Source organism: Loxodonta africana, chromosome 2, assembly GCF_030014295.1.
Source record: "Loxodonta africana isolate mLoxAfr1 chromosome 2, mLoxAfr1.hap2, whole genome shotgun sequence".
Classification (NCBI taxonomy): domain Eukaryota; kingdom Metazoa; phylum Chordata; class Mammalia; order Proboscidea; family Elephantidae; genus Loxodonta; species Loxodonta africana.
The window spans coordinates 125,283,339-125,302,862 of NC_087343.1; the positions used below are offsets into that span (position 1 = coordinate 125,283,339).

Genomic DNA, 19,524 nt, shown 5'->3' on the forward strand with positions numbered 1-19,524 from the left:
CTGTAGAGCATTTAGCACAATGCCTGGCACATTGGAGATGGCTGAAAGCTATAGCCTGAAAAAGGCTCTGTGACTGCAACAGTGGAGCCTTCCCTGTGTCTCTGCACGTTGCTTAGGCGTTGGTTGGACATTTTGAGGTGTTGTGTTTATCAGGCATGTGAACAATGTCCTGCACTCCCAGGGGCTCTCTGGGCTGGTGAGCTGACTTGTCCGTGTATGGATCTGAGTGTTTCCTTCCTGCAGCAACCAAAGATGTGTCCCCAGTGTGTTCCAACCAAAGCCTCAGCAATGTGCAGAGACACAGGGAAGGTTCCACTGTTTCAGTCACAGAGCCTTTTTCAGGCTATAGCTTTCAACTGTCTCCTATGTGCCAGGTATTGGGCTAAGTGCTTTATAGGTATAATCCCACAGGTATATTTGTAATATATACTTGATAAGTTATGTATATATAACCAAACCCATTGTCATTGAGTTGATTCTGACTCATAGCAACTCAATAGGACACAGTGGTAGGGAAGGCGATGGGGTCCTGGAGGCCAGGGGTACAAGCACTCACCACCCGAGGGAATGGCCTGCCTGCTGAAGAGGTCTTGGGGGGTAAGAACTCCTAGTACCATCTGGCTTGTCAAGTGGGAGTCACTGAGGCCCTGTGCTGGAGCTCTGCTTTACGGTGGGGGTAAGAGGCTGCTCTTTGGGGGTGAAAGCAGTAACTGGGGCGAGAGGCCTGAGCATGGTCTAAAGGAGCAAAGCTGAAGATGATGGTGAGAAAAGGGATAGCAAGAACAAGGGCCTGGGTGAGAGGGGAAGACTGCTGGGAAGGCGGTGGGCCTTCTGAGGAGAAGGAGGAGATGAGAACACACGCTGCTGGGTGTGAGGGTGATAGTAGGAAATGGGGAGGTGCAGGAGATAACTGCTGAGGGGAAGGACAGGGCGCACTCAGGGCTGGGCAGAGATCGGACATCATCGACCTCCGGTGAAAGATGGCTCTCTCCAGGTAACAGAGGAACGGATCGGGTGGGGTCTGGAGGGTGGGGCAGGGCAGGGGTGAAAGGCTCAAGCTCAAGAGACATCAAAGGCATCTTTCTTAGGAAGCTGTTTGTCCAACTCCACAGGCAGGAACACTTAAAATTATTGATCGGAAAAAGCACATATTTAAACTTGCTCAGGGAGAATATGTCGCACCCGAGAAGATTGAGAACATCTACATCCGGAGTGAACCTGTGGCACAAGTATATGTCCATGGAGACAGTTTAAAGGTGAGGTCCCTATGCTTCAGCCCTTTCACACGTGCCAGGCTTGCTGAAAAATCCAGCCGGCGGCATTCTACTGAGCATTGGTATTTGACTAATGTGGTAAATAAGAATTTCCAATCAGACACCAGCATCCTCCTATATGTATGAAATGATGAGAGAAAAATCCTTTTTAAAGGAGAAATCTTAATTATTTGTAGCTTGACAGATTGCAGTGAGGTCAAATAAGGTGCAGGAAGTAGTAATAGTGAACATTCCCACCAGTTGTAATTTATGCTCCGCCTACTGACAAGAGGGATTTTTGAGGTAAGATGCTAAAGCAAGAGCCACAATAAGGGCTCCCTTATTCCAATGTCTTCCTATGTCAGGATTCAGGGTTTCTGCTTTTAAAATATGCAAATGTACTTTACAGATAAATGTATAAAGCAGCGCAAATAATATTACTGATGGTAATATAGCTTATTAATATTAAATTATTTGGAGAGGATTTACACTTATTCTGCTGCCAACATTGTTTAGATCTGAAGTCACATCTCCTGCAATATCATTGGATTTATGTACTTAAATGTTATTATGTTTAAAGAAAATGCTTTTTTAAAGGAAATTAAAATCCTCATGAGTGAGGACCATATTGATGAAACAATCCAAAGTGATGTGGCAATTCTGGGAAAGTTATGTATTTTTGGGTAATGGCATTTGGATCAGAGTTGTTTGATTAGCATCCAAAAGATGTATTGATTAAAGACTGGCATGAGAACCAAAGGTACATGTTGGTCTAACTTTACTTATTCCTAGTCTCCCTAGTCTTATTCTTTCTTCAGTATTATTATTATTTTTGGAAAGTTAGAGGAGTGTATCAGAAAACAGTCAAGAACATGTGATATATTGGGGGAAATGTTTCATAATACAAGCAGATACTTATTTTTAGAAAACAGTGGAGTGTTAGAGAATTCCAAGAGATTATCTTTAATCCTGGACCACAAGTAGCCACTTTAAAACCCTTTGTCATGATTGTGTTTTCCTTTGGCGGGAATTTCAGGCCTTTTTGGTGGGCATCGTGGTACCCGACCCTGAAGTCATGCCCTCCTGGGCCCAGAAGAAAGGATTTGAAGGGACATATGAAGAGCTCTGTACAAATAAGGTGGGTACCTTTGGGCTGCTTCCTAAAAAGTTGCAGAACTTTTTATAATATGGCTTGATGAGAGGATAGAAAAGCTGTAGATCGATGACATTTGAATATGTAGGTAACTTTCTAACATTTGTTAAATTGGTAGACATCCCAAACCAGCAGTTCATCTTTTGTGACTGAAGAAACTCCTATTTCCTCTTAGGAAGTTTGAGAAACCATTGAATTTTAGGGCCAGAAGGTATCACAGAAAGCTTGTCCAGTACTGTCGTTTTGCAGCTTGGAAGAGAGTCCAGAGAGGGAGGGACTTGCCAAGGCCACACAGCTGGTTATCAGCTGCGTTTTTGTGAGCACAGCCTCCCTGATTCTCTGGCCACACTCTTTCCAAATGTCAGGTAGATTTCGTACCCCAGTGGCCTTCAAAAGACAGTTGTGGAATTGAAAAAGTAACACAATCCTTCCTGCTTAGAGCAGTAGCCACTCACCACTTTCAGAAAAAGGCACATATAGGGCTCTGTGCTTCCAAGAGCAGCATCGCTGTGCTCTGACCCTGCAGTATCCCCTTGAGTCACATGGTCAATGTTTCAGCAGCAGCCATAGACCCTACCTTTCCCAATGGGCCCTGGGATCCCCTGGGAATGGCAGGGCCCCTGTGATTCATCAGGCTGACCAGAGGGCCCTCTTTAAAACAAAAAATTGAGTGGTCCCTTAGCCTGTTCGTGGTCCCTGTTTGGCCATCCCAACATTGACTTCCCAGATGTGAGGTGGTGATTGACATGCTAACAGGGAATGTGTGAGGGGCGAGGGGAGGAGAGTCAGCACAACAGCCAGTTGTACTTTGCTCAAAACTCATTGTTTCTTTTACCCCCATTTTGAAATATGTTCTTACCTTGTAATTGTACTTACATGGTTCATTTCAGGAGGTGAAGAAAGCCATTTTGGACGATTTGGTGAGGCTAGGAAAGGCAGGTGGACTCTATTCTTTTGAACAGGTAAATGTTACCTTCTGCATACTCAATACAGCCCTTTATTCAGTGATGGAAATGTGCCCCTGGTGACCCTAACCTCCATTCTCCACCCTTCATGCTGTGGCCTGCTGGCAGGATGGGTACCAACGGATCCTTACAGCGCTGTTTCAAGCTGACGCTATGACAGCCTTCCTCCTGAGCTGAAATAGGTCATGTGTAGCATGAGATTGCACTCATCCTTACCATCACAGAGGTTCATACTGCTGAAATATTAGCCCAGCTGTCACTAGTAGATCATGCATCCACATTCTGTCTCCCAGACTGACTGCAGTACTCAAGACCACAGTCCTATCTTATTTTTACTTTTATGGGGCTCTGAAAGACATTAACTGTCTTCTTAGCTTCCTCACTATAAGGACATCGGAAAGATTGGGCTGGTCAGGCCAGTGATCTGTCAACCCAGAATGCCCTCTTCAAAGAGGAGGCAACGAACAATGTGTTGGGAAAGGACACAGCAGTCCTCTAAGTCTTTTTTGTCTTTTCAATGTTGGGGTCTTATAATAACTGGGTTCATAAGCATACTTGGGCCCTCCTTACATATATCATCTGTATATCCTCTTTAGTCAGAATTTCAAAAAGAAAAATTCATTAATATCCTGATTTTTAAATTTTCCTTATGTGTAAAATAATTGTTTTTCATAAAATTTTGTTTCTCCAGTAGGGGTTCCCCCAAAATAGTGTTGGGCGTCTGCAAGGTTTATGAATACTTTTAAATTTTTTATGTTCATTTCAGCGATAACCAGTTTTAAATATAAAACTCTTACAGTGATAATTTACAACCTAAAAATATTTCCACAGATTAAGACTTTAATTTCTTATGTTTCAAGCTGAGGAACTCTGAATATAATTTCAGAGTTTGAAGGAATTGCTTTTCTTTCTAAATAGATCTTTACATGACTCCAGTTTGAAAAATGCTGCTTTACCCTAATCTGTTGTTATGTTTTTGGGCAACTGAGGCCTGGATAAATGACTCTTTATTTTAAAAAATTATAAAGTCTGAGGCATTCAGGCAAGTTATATTTATCTTTTGAAATAAAAGGTCAATTCTGGCATAATAATTATTTAGATTTCTAAATTTGCCAGCACCGACTTCATTGCGCTTCCTTAATTGAGAGCTGTGTGACTGGATCGTGTGATCATGTAGAGCAGGGGCCACACTCCAGTGGTCCCAGGCCTGATTGGTCTGGACCTATGAGGTGCTTTGAAGGGCTGGCTGTGAAGGGACTGGGGACGTGCTTTTTCAAGCTGCTTAGCCCCTGCAGATATCCCTGGGCATTAACAAGCCCCACGTGGCACCTGCCGGTGCTGGGATGAGTGACCTGCCCCAGGGCATGCAGAGAATTTAACATAGTTCAGTTCAAGGCAAAAAAATACCAACCTTAGAAAATGCTTAAACGGGATCTTTGATTACATTTCTAGTGTTAACCATTGCTTTGGTTTGAGCTTTTACCGAGAGGAGACGTGCTCTTGACTTCACACATTCCTTAAGCAGAGTTTCTGCTCCAATAATCTGCCCTCTCCATGGTAACCTCAAATACATGGAAGTCATGTGGCATCCCAGAGGCCTTTAGTTTTATTTCCCAGGCCGTCATCTCCTGATTCTGTGTGTTCTTATTCTCCTCTTTGTTGATCTGTGGCATCCTCTCCACCACAGCCTGTGTGTGCCCTCAGCTGACCACAGGAAGTAAAAAGTCAGGCCTCACCCCTGAGTAGGGTGTGCTCCCTGCTGGGTTCCAAAGCCTGACATAAATTATTTAGGTTAACCCGTAATTTAGTATCAGCTTATTCTTTTCCCTCTTAAGACTGAATGGTCAGTTAAGGCTTAACTCTAAAAAAAAAAAAAAAGCGTGCACGCACACGCACACACACACGATAGATATTCAACTCCAAGCCTTAAATTATCCGACAAAAGCTTTAAAAGACTAACTGGCCTGGATTGGTCTGAATTAAACTTTGAATTAGAAAAAATGTAATTTAATTTCCAGAAATAGTTCCTAGAAGTAGGCTAACCATTATTCATGAACATCATTGGAAGAAGATATATTTTAATGAGTAGATCAGAACCATTTAAAATAATGGTATTAATAATTAAGGTATGTAAGTGCCTGGGAAGTACTTGAGCATGTTTAATCATGATTTAACTATTTTCTTGTCACTTACATGCTTCATTAATTTGCATAAGCAATACAAAATTAATTTTGATGCTTGATAGATTTTCAAATTTTGAGTAGTGAAGCCCTAACTAAAAACATTTTATTGTATTTTCTGTCATTGGAATGAATACTTACCTAGCCAATTTGCCTTTGAATCAGAAATGAATTGAGCGTTTCCGTAATTAATTTATATGCTTCATTTTTACTTTATCTCTTCTGTCTTATTCACTCTGTTTTTTGTCTATAAGCAATATTGTGTTAAAGTCTTTTATTTAGTAATACCATTGAAAAACTCAAAATACTATGTTTCTTCAAAATTATGAAAAGCTTTGTGCTTTAATGAAATGGCGTAAATTTAAGCTTTGAGATCTTTTATTCCAATACAATATTTAAATATTACAGTATTTTTAAATAAAAAAAAATACCTATAGAATCTCTTTTCAGTGACAAGAGTATAGTTTCAGGAAAGGAAGGGCATCTCCTTCCTTCTTTCCTCAGCAAAAATGTTACCTATTAAAAATTGGAAAACCAGTTTCATAGTGTGTTTGGTATAAAGGTAGAATAAAGATTCTCATACCTTTTTGATAAATTCACAGTTTGGCAGTTTGATTTTAGAGGAAAATATATAATCATTATCCAAAACCAAAAACCAAACCCAGTGCCGTCAAGTCCATTCCAACTCAGAGCGAACCTATAGGACAGAGTAGAACTGCCCCGTAGAGTTTCCAAGGGGCACCTGGCAGATTCGAACTGCCAACCCTTTTGTTAGCAGCCGTAGCACTTTACCACTACACCACCAGGGTTTCCATAATCATTACAGAAAATGAAAATTGGTTTCATCATTGATTCACTTCTGGAAAAAAAAAAAAACAACTATGGGTTTAGGGCCCACAGACAGTGTTAGTCAAACAACTGGTTTGGCTCAATTTTTCCACGTAAGAATTTAAATAGACCCAGGACTGTACGTTAGGCTGGAGCAGGGACTGGCAGCCTAGAAGCAGTGCTGCTCTGACCCACTAAGGGACTGGAAGGTGGGCCAGGTGCAGGCTAGTATATTGCTTGACCTTCTGCAAGGCCCTATTTAATGATACTGCCTCTCCTCAGGCAGGGGCTATTTTGTAGATAGTCTTATTGAATTGCTGATGTCCCAATAAGCTTGCTGCAAGTGGCTGGTTTGACAGGTATTAAAAATCTACCTGCTGATGCAGTTATTTGTTCCTAAAGCCTTAATGTTTTCTTTTACATTTTACCTACTACCCAAATAACATTGTGTAGCTCTCCTCATGAAATTCATCTTCCCTGTGCTGTATTGTTTGTACCTTCTGCTTGTCACTGCTAGTTTTCAAAGGTGTTCATCCTAAGTCCTTGCACTGAACAGAGACTCGGGGTCCCAATTATACAATGTTTTCTACGTGCTGTTGGGATTGCAGACCAGCGGAAACATAGCCTGGAAGGATCCTGTAGAAATTACATCTTGGTATTTATATCTGCTTTTAAAAATGGTATTATTAACTTTATTCACAAGAGAAGGTGAATAGATAGTTTGCACTGAGCAAAATTTTTTTTAGTACTGTTGGGTTTCTATCAGAAGAGAGCTTAAAAAAAAAAGTTAAGGATATTAGCACTTTTGATTTTTCAGTTTTTCATTTTATGACAGTAAACATGATTTACTAAATTAAGTCACTGTCTAGGATTAAATCTTATTGATTGTGTTAATTTTCCCTTCAAGCTAACTAATTTTGTTTTTTAATTGTGATTTCCAAATGTGTTTAAGTAGCAGAACATAGAGGGCATCTTATAAGAAAGTCAAGCACGTAGAAAACATTAAGAGCAGAGCAGTTTGGGTCAGTGAGGGCTTGAGCCAGAAGCCCACCTCCACCCTATCTCCACCCCAACCACCTCACCCTTCCCCTCCCCCACCTCACCTCCACCCACCACTGTCTCTCCCCCAGCTCATCCCACCACCAACCCCCATCTCCATCCTCCCCTACTTACCTATACCCCACCTGCACACTCACCTCCACCTCCACACCACCCCCAGCAGCGGCCTCTGTAAAACCCATAGTTCTTAGTGCACTATGGTTTTCTCCCTTGGGCCCTGTTTCTAGTCAATTTTGGGTCCCCAGAATATTTTATGTTTAATGAAAGTAGATTAAGAAAAATAGTACATTCCAGAGGGCCCAAAGACCAATAGCCTTATTCTTTAGCAAATCCTTACTTCTTTGAATATCAAGAACATTGAGTTTTCAAATAAAACACTTTTTACAAGAGCCTTAATCAGTTTTGAAACACTTGATGACACCTCTCTTTAGCCAAGAGCCTAAGATTTCCAGCTATTTAAATTGGATATCCAAGTAAAAATCCTTTCAATATATAAAGTTGAGGCTGCTACCTGTAATGCTACCTGCAGTTTTAGCCTAACCCTCCCCGCAAGACACACACACGCACACATGCCCCCACACATACATGAATCCCTTAAAATGCTATTCTTTTTATGGAAACAAGCTACCCTAAGGTGAGAATGAAAGAAGCCCTGGTGATACAGTGGTTAAGTGTTCAGCTGCTAACCAAAAGGTAGGCAGTTTGAACCCACCAGCCACTCCAGCCGATCCGAGGTAGAAAGATGTGGCAGTCTGCTTCCATAGATTTACAGCCTTGGAAACCCTATGGGGCAGTTCCAGTCTGTCCTACAGGGTCTCTATGAGTCAGAATCAATCAATTCACTGGCAACAAGTTCAGTTTTTTTGGCTTAAGGTGGGAGTAGATCCTTCATTTGGACACATTTCTGAGAGACAAGGATCAATATGATTTACTAATGATGTGCTCACTTGAAATTACAAACATGGGTTTAAAAAAATGCTAGAATTTGTTAGAAGTTTTCTTCAAAGCTTTTAAATTATTAAGCAGAAGTTTGAAGTGTAGCTACTTTAGAGGTTTTTTTATATCAAATGTTCAGTCTGAAAATCAGTAAATGAAACAGAATTTTCTGAGCCAAGAATTATTTGTAATATCAAAATACCCACCTGCCAGGACATCAGAGCATCAGAGATTTTGAGAACAATCATTGACGTATTGAAGTTTTGTAACTATTGACATAGGTTGATTTTAAAAATAAATTATTTCCTGGTTGTGTATATTGATTTTAATAACAGTCCTCGTTTAACAGGAGCATCGCAGACAATGAGTGACTTTTCTCCCTTCTTCTGGCTTTTGCAACCCACACATGCCTGCTTCCTTTCTACCTCAAATCCACTTCTCTGGCTCCAACCCAGGCTGCAGTTTTGACCTCCAGACTAATACATCCAATATCCAAAAACCACTTGTGTCTCTCAGAAGTGTTTCAAACAACATGAAAGCTTTATCTTCCCAAAATCAAAAAATCTTTCTGCTCCTCCTCCAGTTTTTGACATCTTAGCATGTGCTCAAGTCAGAAACCTAAAGCCATTCTTATCATCTCAAGATATGCCGATTCCTAATCCTGTCCTTTCTACTTCCAAGGTCTATTTCCATCTCCACAGTCAACTCCATGACCAAATAACCACCACCTCTTGCCTCTTGACTGAAACAGCACATCTACTTTTGCCCCACTTCATCCATTCTTCACAGGGTAATCTTTACAAAGAGCCATTCTGATTTATTTCTTACTGCTTAGAAATTGCTTAAAGAATCATGTCCAAATTCCTTAGCTGGACTTATAGGTCTTGTATAATTTTGCCCCGGTTTATCTTTCCAGCCCCATTTCTTTCTTCTTCTTTATTTGTACCATATGTTTCAGCCTGCACTTGTAATGCCCCAAATGTGCTTTGGCAAACGTTGCCTCTGCCTGGAGCACCCTCCTTTCCTCAGGCCATGTAATAACCCCCCACCTTGCTGTCTTCACCTGGATAAATCCTACTTATCCTTCAAAGTTCAACTCAGGCATTCCTTCTCTATGAATCCTAACCTAATGCTTCAAGCCTGGGTTGGGTGGTATATCAGGGATGCATTCAGCTCTAACAGAAAACATGGTTCACAATGTTTTTAAATACACAGGACTTTTTTTTTCCTCTCACATAAGAAGAATTTCAAAGTAAGCAGTCCAAGGCAGGTTCAGGTCCTCAAAGACCTAGGCTCTGCCTGTCTTTCCACTCTCCATTATTAGCATTTTGGCTTGTTACCTCATTGTCATAAGGTGGCTGCTACAGACTCTAACCACATTCAGGGAAAGAAGAAGGGGATGTGGGTAGAGTATAGCTATGTCTGAATCTTTTATCAGGAAAGCAAAAACTTGCCCTTGTCACTGGCCAGAAAGGAATTCATGGCTACTCTAGCTGCAAGGGAGGCTGGGAAAGCAGGAAACAGGGTTGTCATGATTGGCATAGACTGATTTAGCCCCAAACCAAGTCAGGATTCTTTTAGCAAGAAGAAGTAGGAAGGTGAGGAGTGAGCTTCTTGGATCAGGTGGACACTTGAGACTATGTTAGCATCTCCTGCCTGGAGGGGAGATGAGAGGGTGGAGGGGGTTAGAAGCTGGTGAAATGGACACGAAAAGAAAGAGTGGAGGGAGAGAGCGGGCTGTCTCATTAGGGGGAGAGTAATTAATTGGGAGTGTGTAGCAAGGTGTATATGGGTTTTTGTGTGAGAGACTGACTTGATTTGTAAACTTTGGCTTAAAGCACGATAAAAATTATCTAAAAAAAAAAAAAGAAGAAGTAGGAAGTGGGTACTGGGAAGGCAACTGACTGCCTGCCACAGGCGGCCCTCTCTGTGCTTGTCTCCATAGCAGCAGTATCATACTGCAACATCTCTCACTAGATTGTAAACTCCATGCAGGCAGGGATTGTGTCTTGTTCTTCTATGTACCCCTAGTGCCTAAAACAATATCTGACACATAGTAGTTGCTCAGTAAATATCAGTTACACAAAACAAAAAATTATATTTATATATAACACATATATTTTGAATTATAAACAAAAAAAAACTCTATTACAGCAATTCATAACCCAGTTTGCTATTTGATGATGATGGGTTTCGTCTCTCATCGGATTTAGTCCCAGTTGTCATTCAGGATACAATTTCTTGGAGACAGTGTCACTTCACGATTCAGCTCAAGCTCAGAGTGTAACATTCTTTTGGAACTGACTGTGACCCTTTCAGCTAGAGCCTCATGTGGGAGGAGACTGCCAGGCCCTCCTAGATCAGTCCATCTAGTCTCTCTGGCCCCATTCAGCCTTGTAAAGAGCCTTGGTACCAGGAGGCCTGGAACCTGCCTCATGGAAATAGGCAGTGTGAATACTAAGTCTGATCTGTCTATACCTCCTCTCCCCATAGATGGGATAAAATTTCCAGGCAGAACTTTTTTTTTTAACTTGGATTCATCATTTAACATAGACTTTATATTCCTCCTATGAATGGCACCACCACACAGCAGTTCCAGCCAGAAACCTTGGAGTCCTGAAGGCTGCCTCTCTCTTATGCTCCATCTTGCCAATTTATCTCTGAATTGTTCTTAGAACAGCTTTCTTGTCACCGAATCTGCCACTGACCTAGCATAGGCCCTTATCTTCTCTCCCATGGATTGGCCAGATCCTTCTGATTGGTATCCTTGCTTCCTATCTTGCTTTCTCAAAAACCATCTTTATGTTTCTATGGGTGAAATCTTTCTAAAACGCATATTCAAGCGGTGTCATCCCCCTGTATAGAAACCTTCAGTGCCTCCTTATTGCCTTCAGAATACAGTTTAAGCTCCAGGAGCTGGCCCATCTACCAGTTCAGTTTCATCTCTCACCCTCTTTACCACCTACTTTACGGTACAACAATAAGAAACCACTTGGATTTCCTTTCTCACACTCAGCCATTTCTCACTCCCATAGCTTTGTTCTTGGGGTTGCTTCTGCCCAGAATGCCCTTTTTGCACCCACCTTTCCCCTGATTTGGCAAGTCTTCCCTAACTGTTCCTTCCCCCTCCTACCATAAGTGCATTAGATGCCCTTCACCTGTGCATACCATATTGTCTAATAATTGTTCGATGTGTCTCTGGCAGAAACCCTGGTGGCGTAGTGCTTAAGTGCTACAGCTGCTAACCAAAGGGTCAGCAGTTCGAATCCAGCAGGCGCTCCTTGGAAACTCTATGGGGCAGTTCTACTCTGTCCTGTAGGTTCGCTATAAGTCGGAATCGACTTGACGGCACTGGGTTTGGTTTGGTTTGGTTTTTTTGGTGTCTCAGTCTGCTCTACTGGATGAAAATATGTACTCCTTGAGGGCAGAGACATTACTGATGCCTCTTTGTATCTTCAATGCCTGCCACAGAGTAAGCAACCATTCATTTCTGTTGACTGGCTAAATGAATGAGTGAAAAAATGAATGAATAAAAGGAAAAAAGGTGGCTTTCAGACATGTCAAAAGAGCTTAATGTTCTGTTATTAACATAATTTCAACTTTGAAATAGGCATAGTGTTTGTATATCTATATATCTATTAGTAAACATATGCCTGTTTACTTTTATCATGTATGCTATAAATATGATGTTCTAATCCTGTTAAAGATGTATTCTGCATTTGGTTTTTAGGTTAAAGCCATTCACATCCACACTGACATGTTCTCAGTTCAAAATGGCTTGCTGACACCAACGTTAAAGGCTAAGAGACCCCAGCTGAGAGAGTACTTCAGAACACAAATAGAAGACCTTTATTCAGTCTTCGTATGAAGTTCAAGGAAAGTTCTCAGTATAATGGACTCGGTAGTTATATTAGTTATTCTTGAAAGTAATGACTCAGAATGATGCAGCTGAAAATGGATAAGCACCTGACCTTATGATTGAGCCTTTTCCTGTCCCAAGAGGTCTTTAACAATATTTTCTCTATCATCATCGAGTACACTTTATTTTTATTAAAATGGTATTGTACCAAGCTGATAAAAATATTATAAATGGCAATGTAAAAATCAAGACATTTTCTCAAGGACTGTGTATCACTAAAAGTGATATATATTCTCAATGTTCCCAGAATTCCTATTAAACATAAAGGAAAAATATAACTGATATATTGTACTTAATTATTTGTGGAATAGATACAGGAAATATCTAGGCAATGTGGACTACCTCATTCAATAACTGATTGTCAAAATCACAGTTAAATCAGACTTAAAAAATTAAAATTAGGTGTACAGAATCATGCTAAAACAAAGCATGATAGCTCATATTCTACATAACTTTAGATTCTTTAAACATGACAATCCCTATTGATGTGAAAAGTTTTCTCTCTAATTTTTACTTTTATTCATGAAAAATGCAAATTCAGATACTGGTATACAGATGTTAAATTTATATAACAATTTACAAAGATCTTTCAATACGTTTTTTTCATTTAAGTTCATTAATATTTAGAAACCACCTAGGAAAAATGTTATGTGAAAACTACTTCAAAATAGTATATGTAATGCTCATTTCAGCAGCACATATACTAAAATTGGAACGATACAGAGAAGATTAGCATGGCCCCTCCCCAATCGTGGAGTGTTCCATATTTAAACAAAAAAATAGTATATGTGTATCCATGAACTTCTTACCATAATGACTTCTAAAAGATGTTTGCTGATTTTACAATGAATGGGGAAGCCGGGAGAAGAAACCCAGAGTTATTTCTCAGGGTAGGCAGCAATTAGTGTACTTAATGTTCCTTGCTGGGGTCTTCCAGTCTTCCATTGTTAACATGTCCGTGCCAGGCCTAGGAAGCCCAATTTGACTAATTCTGAACAATCTCACCTTTTAATAAGTCTGTCAAGGCAGGATAGGGGGGTTGTTATCTCCAAATAAAATAATTTTTCAGCAACATAATTTTGAAGAACCCCTTCAAAATGCTCCTAGGAAACTTTATAAGTCTATCTATCATACAGAAATAATTCCTTAGGGCATAATTCCATTCCTCAAATTTTTAAGTGTTTCTAAGTTAAGCACGAAAACTCCCTCTCTTGTGTTATGTATTTAGACATGCCCTGGCCCTGGATGCCAACACTTTCATATGAAGCCCAGATACCATGGACAACAATTAAGCTTCAAGCTATAGACTGTGCATCTGAAGAAGCCCCAGTGCCTAGGACAGTTTTTCTCCTGTAGAGACGGTTCTCTGAAAGCAGAGGAGGGGACTATTCACAGTCTAGAAGCTCTTTTCACCTGGAGTGAATCCAAACTGTAAATAAATACTGTCAGTTAAAAACTGCATAATTACACAGGCCTTTTTTTTTACTGGATGAATTATACATTTATGTCTCAGTCTTGCTAGAAGTGGACCACAGCTGCATTTGATGTATTTATTCAACCTTTTACATAATTCCTTCAGCACATTCTTTCTGAAGATCCACTGCGTTCACTTATGGATTTGACGTTTAGTAGCTGAGTTAGTTTTATGCACATTAATTTTGAAAGACATTTCTGAATAAATAATACTAAAAATGTCTGAGACCACATCTATATATAGTATTAATTTATTAGATTTAATATATATTTAACTAATAAAAGTGGATGTTGTTACTTGAATTGGATATTGATACTATTTTAAAGGCCAGTAACTTCACATTACAAAGAAAAAGTTGTTTCCCATTGTCCTTCCACTTGAGTAAAATTTCACAGTTGGCTTTGTTTTCAAAAAAGAATTTGGGCAATATAACCAAATAATTTAAAACTTATTTTGATTCTACTTTACTTTATAGTAGTTGGATATTATTGATTATGGAAAACTTAGGATTTCTTCTTTTTCTCACTGGGAAGATTTTGTTTCTACTAGCTTTCCTGATGTGTGTGAAAATCATCACACTTGGGCCAATAAACAGTGAAGGTGTGCAGAGAAAAGAGTGAACCCTAAATATGTTGCAGGTACATCTATCTATTCCTATCTGTTTACCTTCACTTAAATTTTTAATAAAGGAAAAATGAGACAATATGTATTAATGGAAAATTTTTCTTGCTTCAGATTTCCCAATATTATTCTGGAGAAAAAAAGTTTGTGTTTCTCTTTAACCAATATAGAAAAAGGCTTTGTACTTAAGACATTTGCATTCAGACTGGGCATTAGATCTAAGACTGGAAGTGTATCAGGGAATCAGTTCCTTAAGCATAAACATGTTAAATGTTTGGCTTTTTTTACCTGTTTCTCACTCGAATGTGTTAGTAATTCTTACATTTTGTAAGCTTATTCTGTTGTGTGTATTATAAAAAGGAATTACATCAATCCTTTTTCTTTTTGTCATAAAAGATGTCTTAATATTGTATTGTAATTTCCTCTCCAGACAGGAGGGGAGACTCTGTCCGGGTGTGGTGTATTGTACTAGGAATTCCCAAACTCAGAAGTCCAAGGAGTAAACATACCATGTCTCCCTCACATAAGCAAGTTATCCTTTCATTCTAAATTTAGGTAAAACTGCAAGCATGAGAAAAAATAAAACTTTGCATTGCGATTTTTACAATCAGATAATGTTTTAGCAACTTGAAATCAGTTAATTTGATATTCTTATCTGTGAAAGCACTAATATTCTTTTATTTTTTTGCAGTAAAGAAAACTAATTATTCTTTATTTTTCAAGCATATAAAGCACAAATGTGATATAGTTATTTAGAATATAAAATACTATAAAATGAATGTAAAGAACAGGAAAATGTATTTTTGCATGAAAGCAGACCACTTGCAGACTTGCTTATATCTCAGGAAAAAAAAAAAAAAGAATGAATGATCCTACATAAAAGTGATAAACTATAAAAAAAAAAAAAGTTGGGCTAAATTGGCTGTATTTTCTTGCCTGTTTTTACTTAAAGAAGCATTTACACTTAAGAGAAAAAGGACCCTGGTAGTCTGAATTTTCTCTCAGGTATGCTGCACAGTCCTTTGTGAATGTACAATCAGCTGCAGTAAGAATGGGATTAGCATTCCAGTGAGGACTAAGCCCCAAATGAGGAACTTTTCAGTTAGAACACATTAATGATTGTAACACAGAGGCAGTAGATAAATACCTGAATACAAGCATTTCTAAACCTGGTCCCAAACTGAAAAGGTTAAATGTTCATTTGATTATTTTTATTTTCCTTGTTAAGTCATTGCAATGATTGCGTGGTGGTGGTGGTGGGGCAGGGAGATGGATATTTTTTGAAGAATTGCTTATTCTACTTTCAATTTTTAAAAATTGAGGGGATTAAAATATTACTTTTTAAATATGCATAAAATTGTCTTAACTGTAATTATATTTTAAGTTGCTTTGTTATAATAATAGCATGCATATCAAACAAAATGCATTTATGAAAACTTTTATAAAAAATAAAGATTTTTCATTTCTCAAAGTTGCTTATATTTACTATTTTATATATTTAGATCACATGACCTCCTGATGTTAGCATATTTGGTAATCATCAATGATAATCAATGCTTATGGTAAACATAGTATTGCGCTAGGTCACTAATCAGCCTCTGTAATGGTTTTGCAAACTCCAAAGACTCATGGTGAACCAAAGAGAGGCTCTCCTTTGTCTGGGACTCTGCTAGAACTCTTGCTGTCACCAAATGTGTCCTGGATTTAAATCATTTTTATACTTTTGAAAGAATAAATAACTTCAGATTTTCCATCATGATGGCCCTTAAACATATTTCCATACGGTGTAGAAGGTATAATTTCTTAAAATGGTGCATTCTGCCATGTCTAAGTTTGACAGACTCTGCCTTCTCCATATATTTACTACCATCCATTCTTCTTCCTCCTCACAGCTGTTAGTGTAGTCTGGTCCATTTTCATCTCTTGTCTGGACTCATTGCACTCTTAACTAGTCTTCCTGCTTGCTGCCGGCATCCTCAAATTTCACCACCCCATTTCAGCCAGGAACGATCTTTCTAAATTGAAAATCTGGTCATGCCACTCTCCTGCTTAATACTTCTTCTATGACTTCCCATAGTTTGCAAGATAAAGTTAAGACTTCCTGGGTCAGCATACAAGGCCTAAAGGAATCTAGCATCTCTTCTCCTGCCCCTCCCATATGGAAGGAGCCTTGGTTCCAATCGTGTCAACTACTTTTTGTAGTGCCCTGACACATCATGCTTTTCTGTGTCTCCATGCCTTGCATGGTATCCTGTTTCTAGAATGCTCTTCCTTTTTATCTCCCTTGTCTACCAGTTCATCTCTCCAAACTCAGTTCAAGCATCTTTTTCTCAAGCTTCCCACATGGTTGATTGAGTGATTGCTCCCTCTGCTCCACTCCCACTCATACTGTGAGCCACCTGAAGTGGTAGCTCCAGTGCAGATGACCTGTCCTGTCTGTAGTACACGCTCAGAAAAAGTCTACTGTATGGAATCTGCTTTGTCTTTTTTCATACGTTGCGTAACATTAAGACTCAATACTTGAAGGGACGTTTCATCTATCACTGAGATTTTTTCTGTTCTTGTCAATTAAGCAAAATTAAACTGCCTTTCAGTTGGACTCCTAAAACCTGTGGATGGGATCACAAACGAAGCTGCTCAGTAGGTTATTCAACTACTGTTTGTTAGTTGCCATTGAGTTGGCTCTGACTCATGGCAACCCTATGTGCAACATAATAAAACATTGCCCAGTCCTGTGCCATCTTCAAAGTCATTGGCATGTTTGAGTCCATTGTTGAGGCCACTGTGTAGTGCCTTCCAACCTGGGGGCTCACTACATTAAATAATTTTCTATTGTGATTCACTGGGTTTTCATCAGCTAATTTTTTTAGAAGTAGATTATCAGGCCTTTCTTCCTAGTCTGTCTTAGTCTGGAAGTTCTGCTGAAACCTGTTTACCATGGGTGACCCTGCTGGTATTTGAAATACTGGTGGTATAATTTTCAGCATCATAGCAATATGCAAGCCACCACAGTAAGACAAACTGATAGATAAGTAGTGTGGTTACTTCATAGGAAAATATTCAGAAAGCTTTCCTTTGGGCTCCAGGGAATCCCAAACCCACAAACTGGCTGTATATTCATACACAATATTGGAGTATCACAATAAAGTCCTTCTTGAGCTTTTTCTAATTTCACCTCTACAAAGTGTATTTTTAAATTGCAAAATGTTGACATTTTTTAAAAAACAAGAAGATGGCTATTGTTATGTGCATAATATGCCTGTCAGATGCAGCCAGATGTTCAGCCTGAATGTATGGCCAGTCTTATGCCCTCTAATTAAGCTGAGCAGAAGAGTTGAGCCCCATTGCACTAGGAAGGAAGCCCCTATGGAATTTTCTAACTTGATCACAAGAATGCTTAATGTGTAGAATGTGGTTGCTGGGCAGGGGTTAAGGGATCGTGTTTGTCCCCCTAGAGTCTGGTCTTGGTTAGAGTGACCTTCAAGGACCATGGCCTCTCAGTATATTGCTGGTCCCAGGACCTGAAGTTGACTCCTTAGCCTCTGCTCCCTGTCATCTTAATGTCCATTTGTTCCTCTTTGACCTTCTTGAACTGAGTTAGCCTGATCCCCAGACACTCCCTGTGCTCAGACTCCTAAAGCTCCATTACTGTGGCCTTCCTGGAGTGCTGATAAGGGGAGTGGCTGCGGCATCAGAAGCAGGTGTTGGAACTAATAGACTAATGAGGAAATTAAAAGCAAAGGGGCACCCCCAGATAAGTAAAACACTATTGAAAAAGAACAAAGTAGGAGGCCTCACACTACTCGATCTCAGAACATACAATACAGCTACAGTATCCAAAACCGCCTGATACTGGTACAATGACAGACACATGGAACCATGGAACAGAATTGAGAAACCAGAAATAAATTCATTCACCTATGGACACCTAGAAAGAGCTCTGGTGGCTCAGTGGTTAAAGTGGTTAAAGCGCTAACCAAAAAGTCAGTGGTTCAAACTCACTAGCTGCTATGTGGGAGAAAGATGTGACAGTCTGCCTTCATAAAGACTTACAGCCTTGGAAACCTTATGGGGCGGTTATACTCTGTTCTATAGGGTCACCATGAGTTGAAATTAACCCAACAGCAATGGGTTTGGTTTGGGTTATGGACACTTGATCTTCTATAAAGGGCCAAACTCCATTAAATGAGGAAGAGATAACCTCTTCAATAAATGGTGCTGGCAAAACTGGATATCCATTTGCAGAAAAAGGAAACAGGATCCATACCTCACCCCATACATAAAAATTGACTCAAAATGGATCAAAGACCTAAATGTAAAACCTGTAAAGTTCATGAAAGAAAACATAGGGACAATGCTAGGGGCCCTAAATTATGGCATAAATAGAATATCAAACAACTAAAAATGTACAAATTCCAGAAGATAATCTAGATAACTGGAACCTCCTAAAAATTAAGTATTTATGCTCATCAAAAAACTTTTCTAAGAGAGAAAAAAGAGAACCTACAGACTGGGAAAAAAATCTTTGACAATGACATCTGATAAAAGTTTAATCTCTAAAATATACAGGAAACTCCAACAACTCAACAATAAAAAGATAATCAATCCAACCAAAATGGGCAAAGGACATGAACAGACACTTCACCAAAGAGGACACTCAGGCAGCCAACGAATACATGAAAAGATGCTCTCGATCATTAGTCATTAGACAGATGCAAATTAAAACCATGATGATATACCATCTCACCCCTGCAAGAATGGCTCTGATCAAAAATTCAGGAAACAATAAATGCTGGTGAGGTTGTGGGCAGATTGGAGCTCTCATACACTGCTGGTGGGAATGTTAAATGGTACAGCCACTATGGAAAATGATATAGCATTTCCTTAAAAGTCAGAAATAGAAATACTATATGATCCAGCAATCCCACTCCTAGGAATATATCCTAGAGAAGTAAGAACTGTCATACGAATAGATGTACGCACACCCATGTTCATTGCGACATTATTCACAATAGCAAAAAGATAAAAACAACCTAAGTGCCCATCAACAGATGAGTGGATAAACAAATTATGGTACATACGCACCATGGAATACTATGCAACGATAATGAACAATGATGAATCTGTGAAATATCT

The 19,524-nt window shown here is 39.4% G+C and overlaps 1 protein-coding gene and 1 non-coding gene across 3 annotated transcripts in view; both read left to right on the top strand.

The window, feature by feature from the left end:
- ACSL6 (acyl-CoA synthetase long chain family member 6) overlaps positions 1-16,149 on the top strand; it is a 64,050-nt gene extending 47,901 nt beyond the window's left edge. For both annotated transcript variants that reach the window (XM_010590124.3, XM_010590131.3), the window contains exons 18-21: positions 1,113-1,256; positions 2,290-2,391; positions 3,297-3,368; positions 12,105-16,149. In XM_010590124.3, coding sequence (XP_010588426.2) covers positions 1,113-1,256; positions 2,290-2,391; positions 3,297-3,368; positions 12,105-12,242 — 456 coding nt within the window. In that variant the 3' untranslated portion in view covers positions 12,243-16,149. The remainder of the gene's footprint in view (positions 1-1,112; positions 1,257-2,289; positions 2,392-3,296; positions 3,369-12,104) is intronic.
- LOC111751877 (U6 spliceosomal RNA) lies at positions 12,973-13,079 on the top strand. The gene has a single exon (XR_002786954.1). It is a non-coding gene; the product is annotated as a U6 spliceosomal RNA (small nuclear RNA).
- Positions 16,150-19,524: the final 3,375 nt, after the last annotated feature.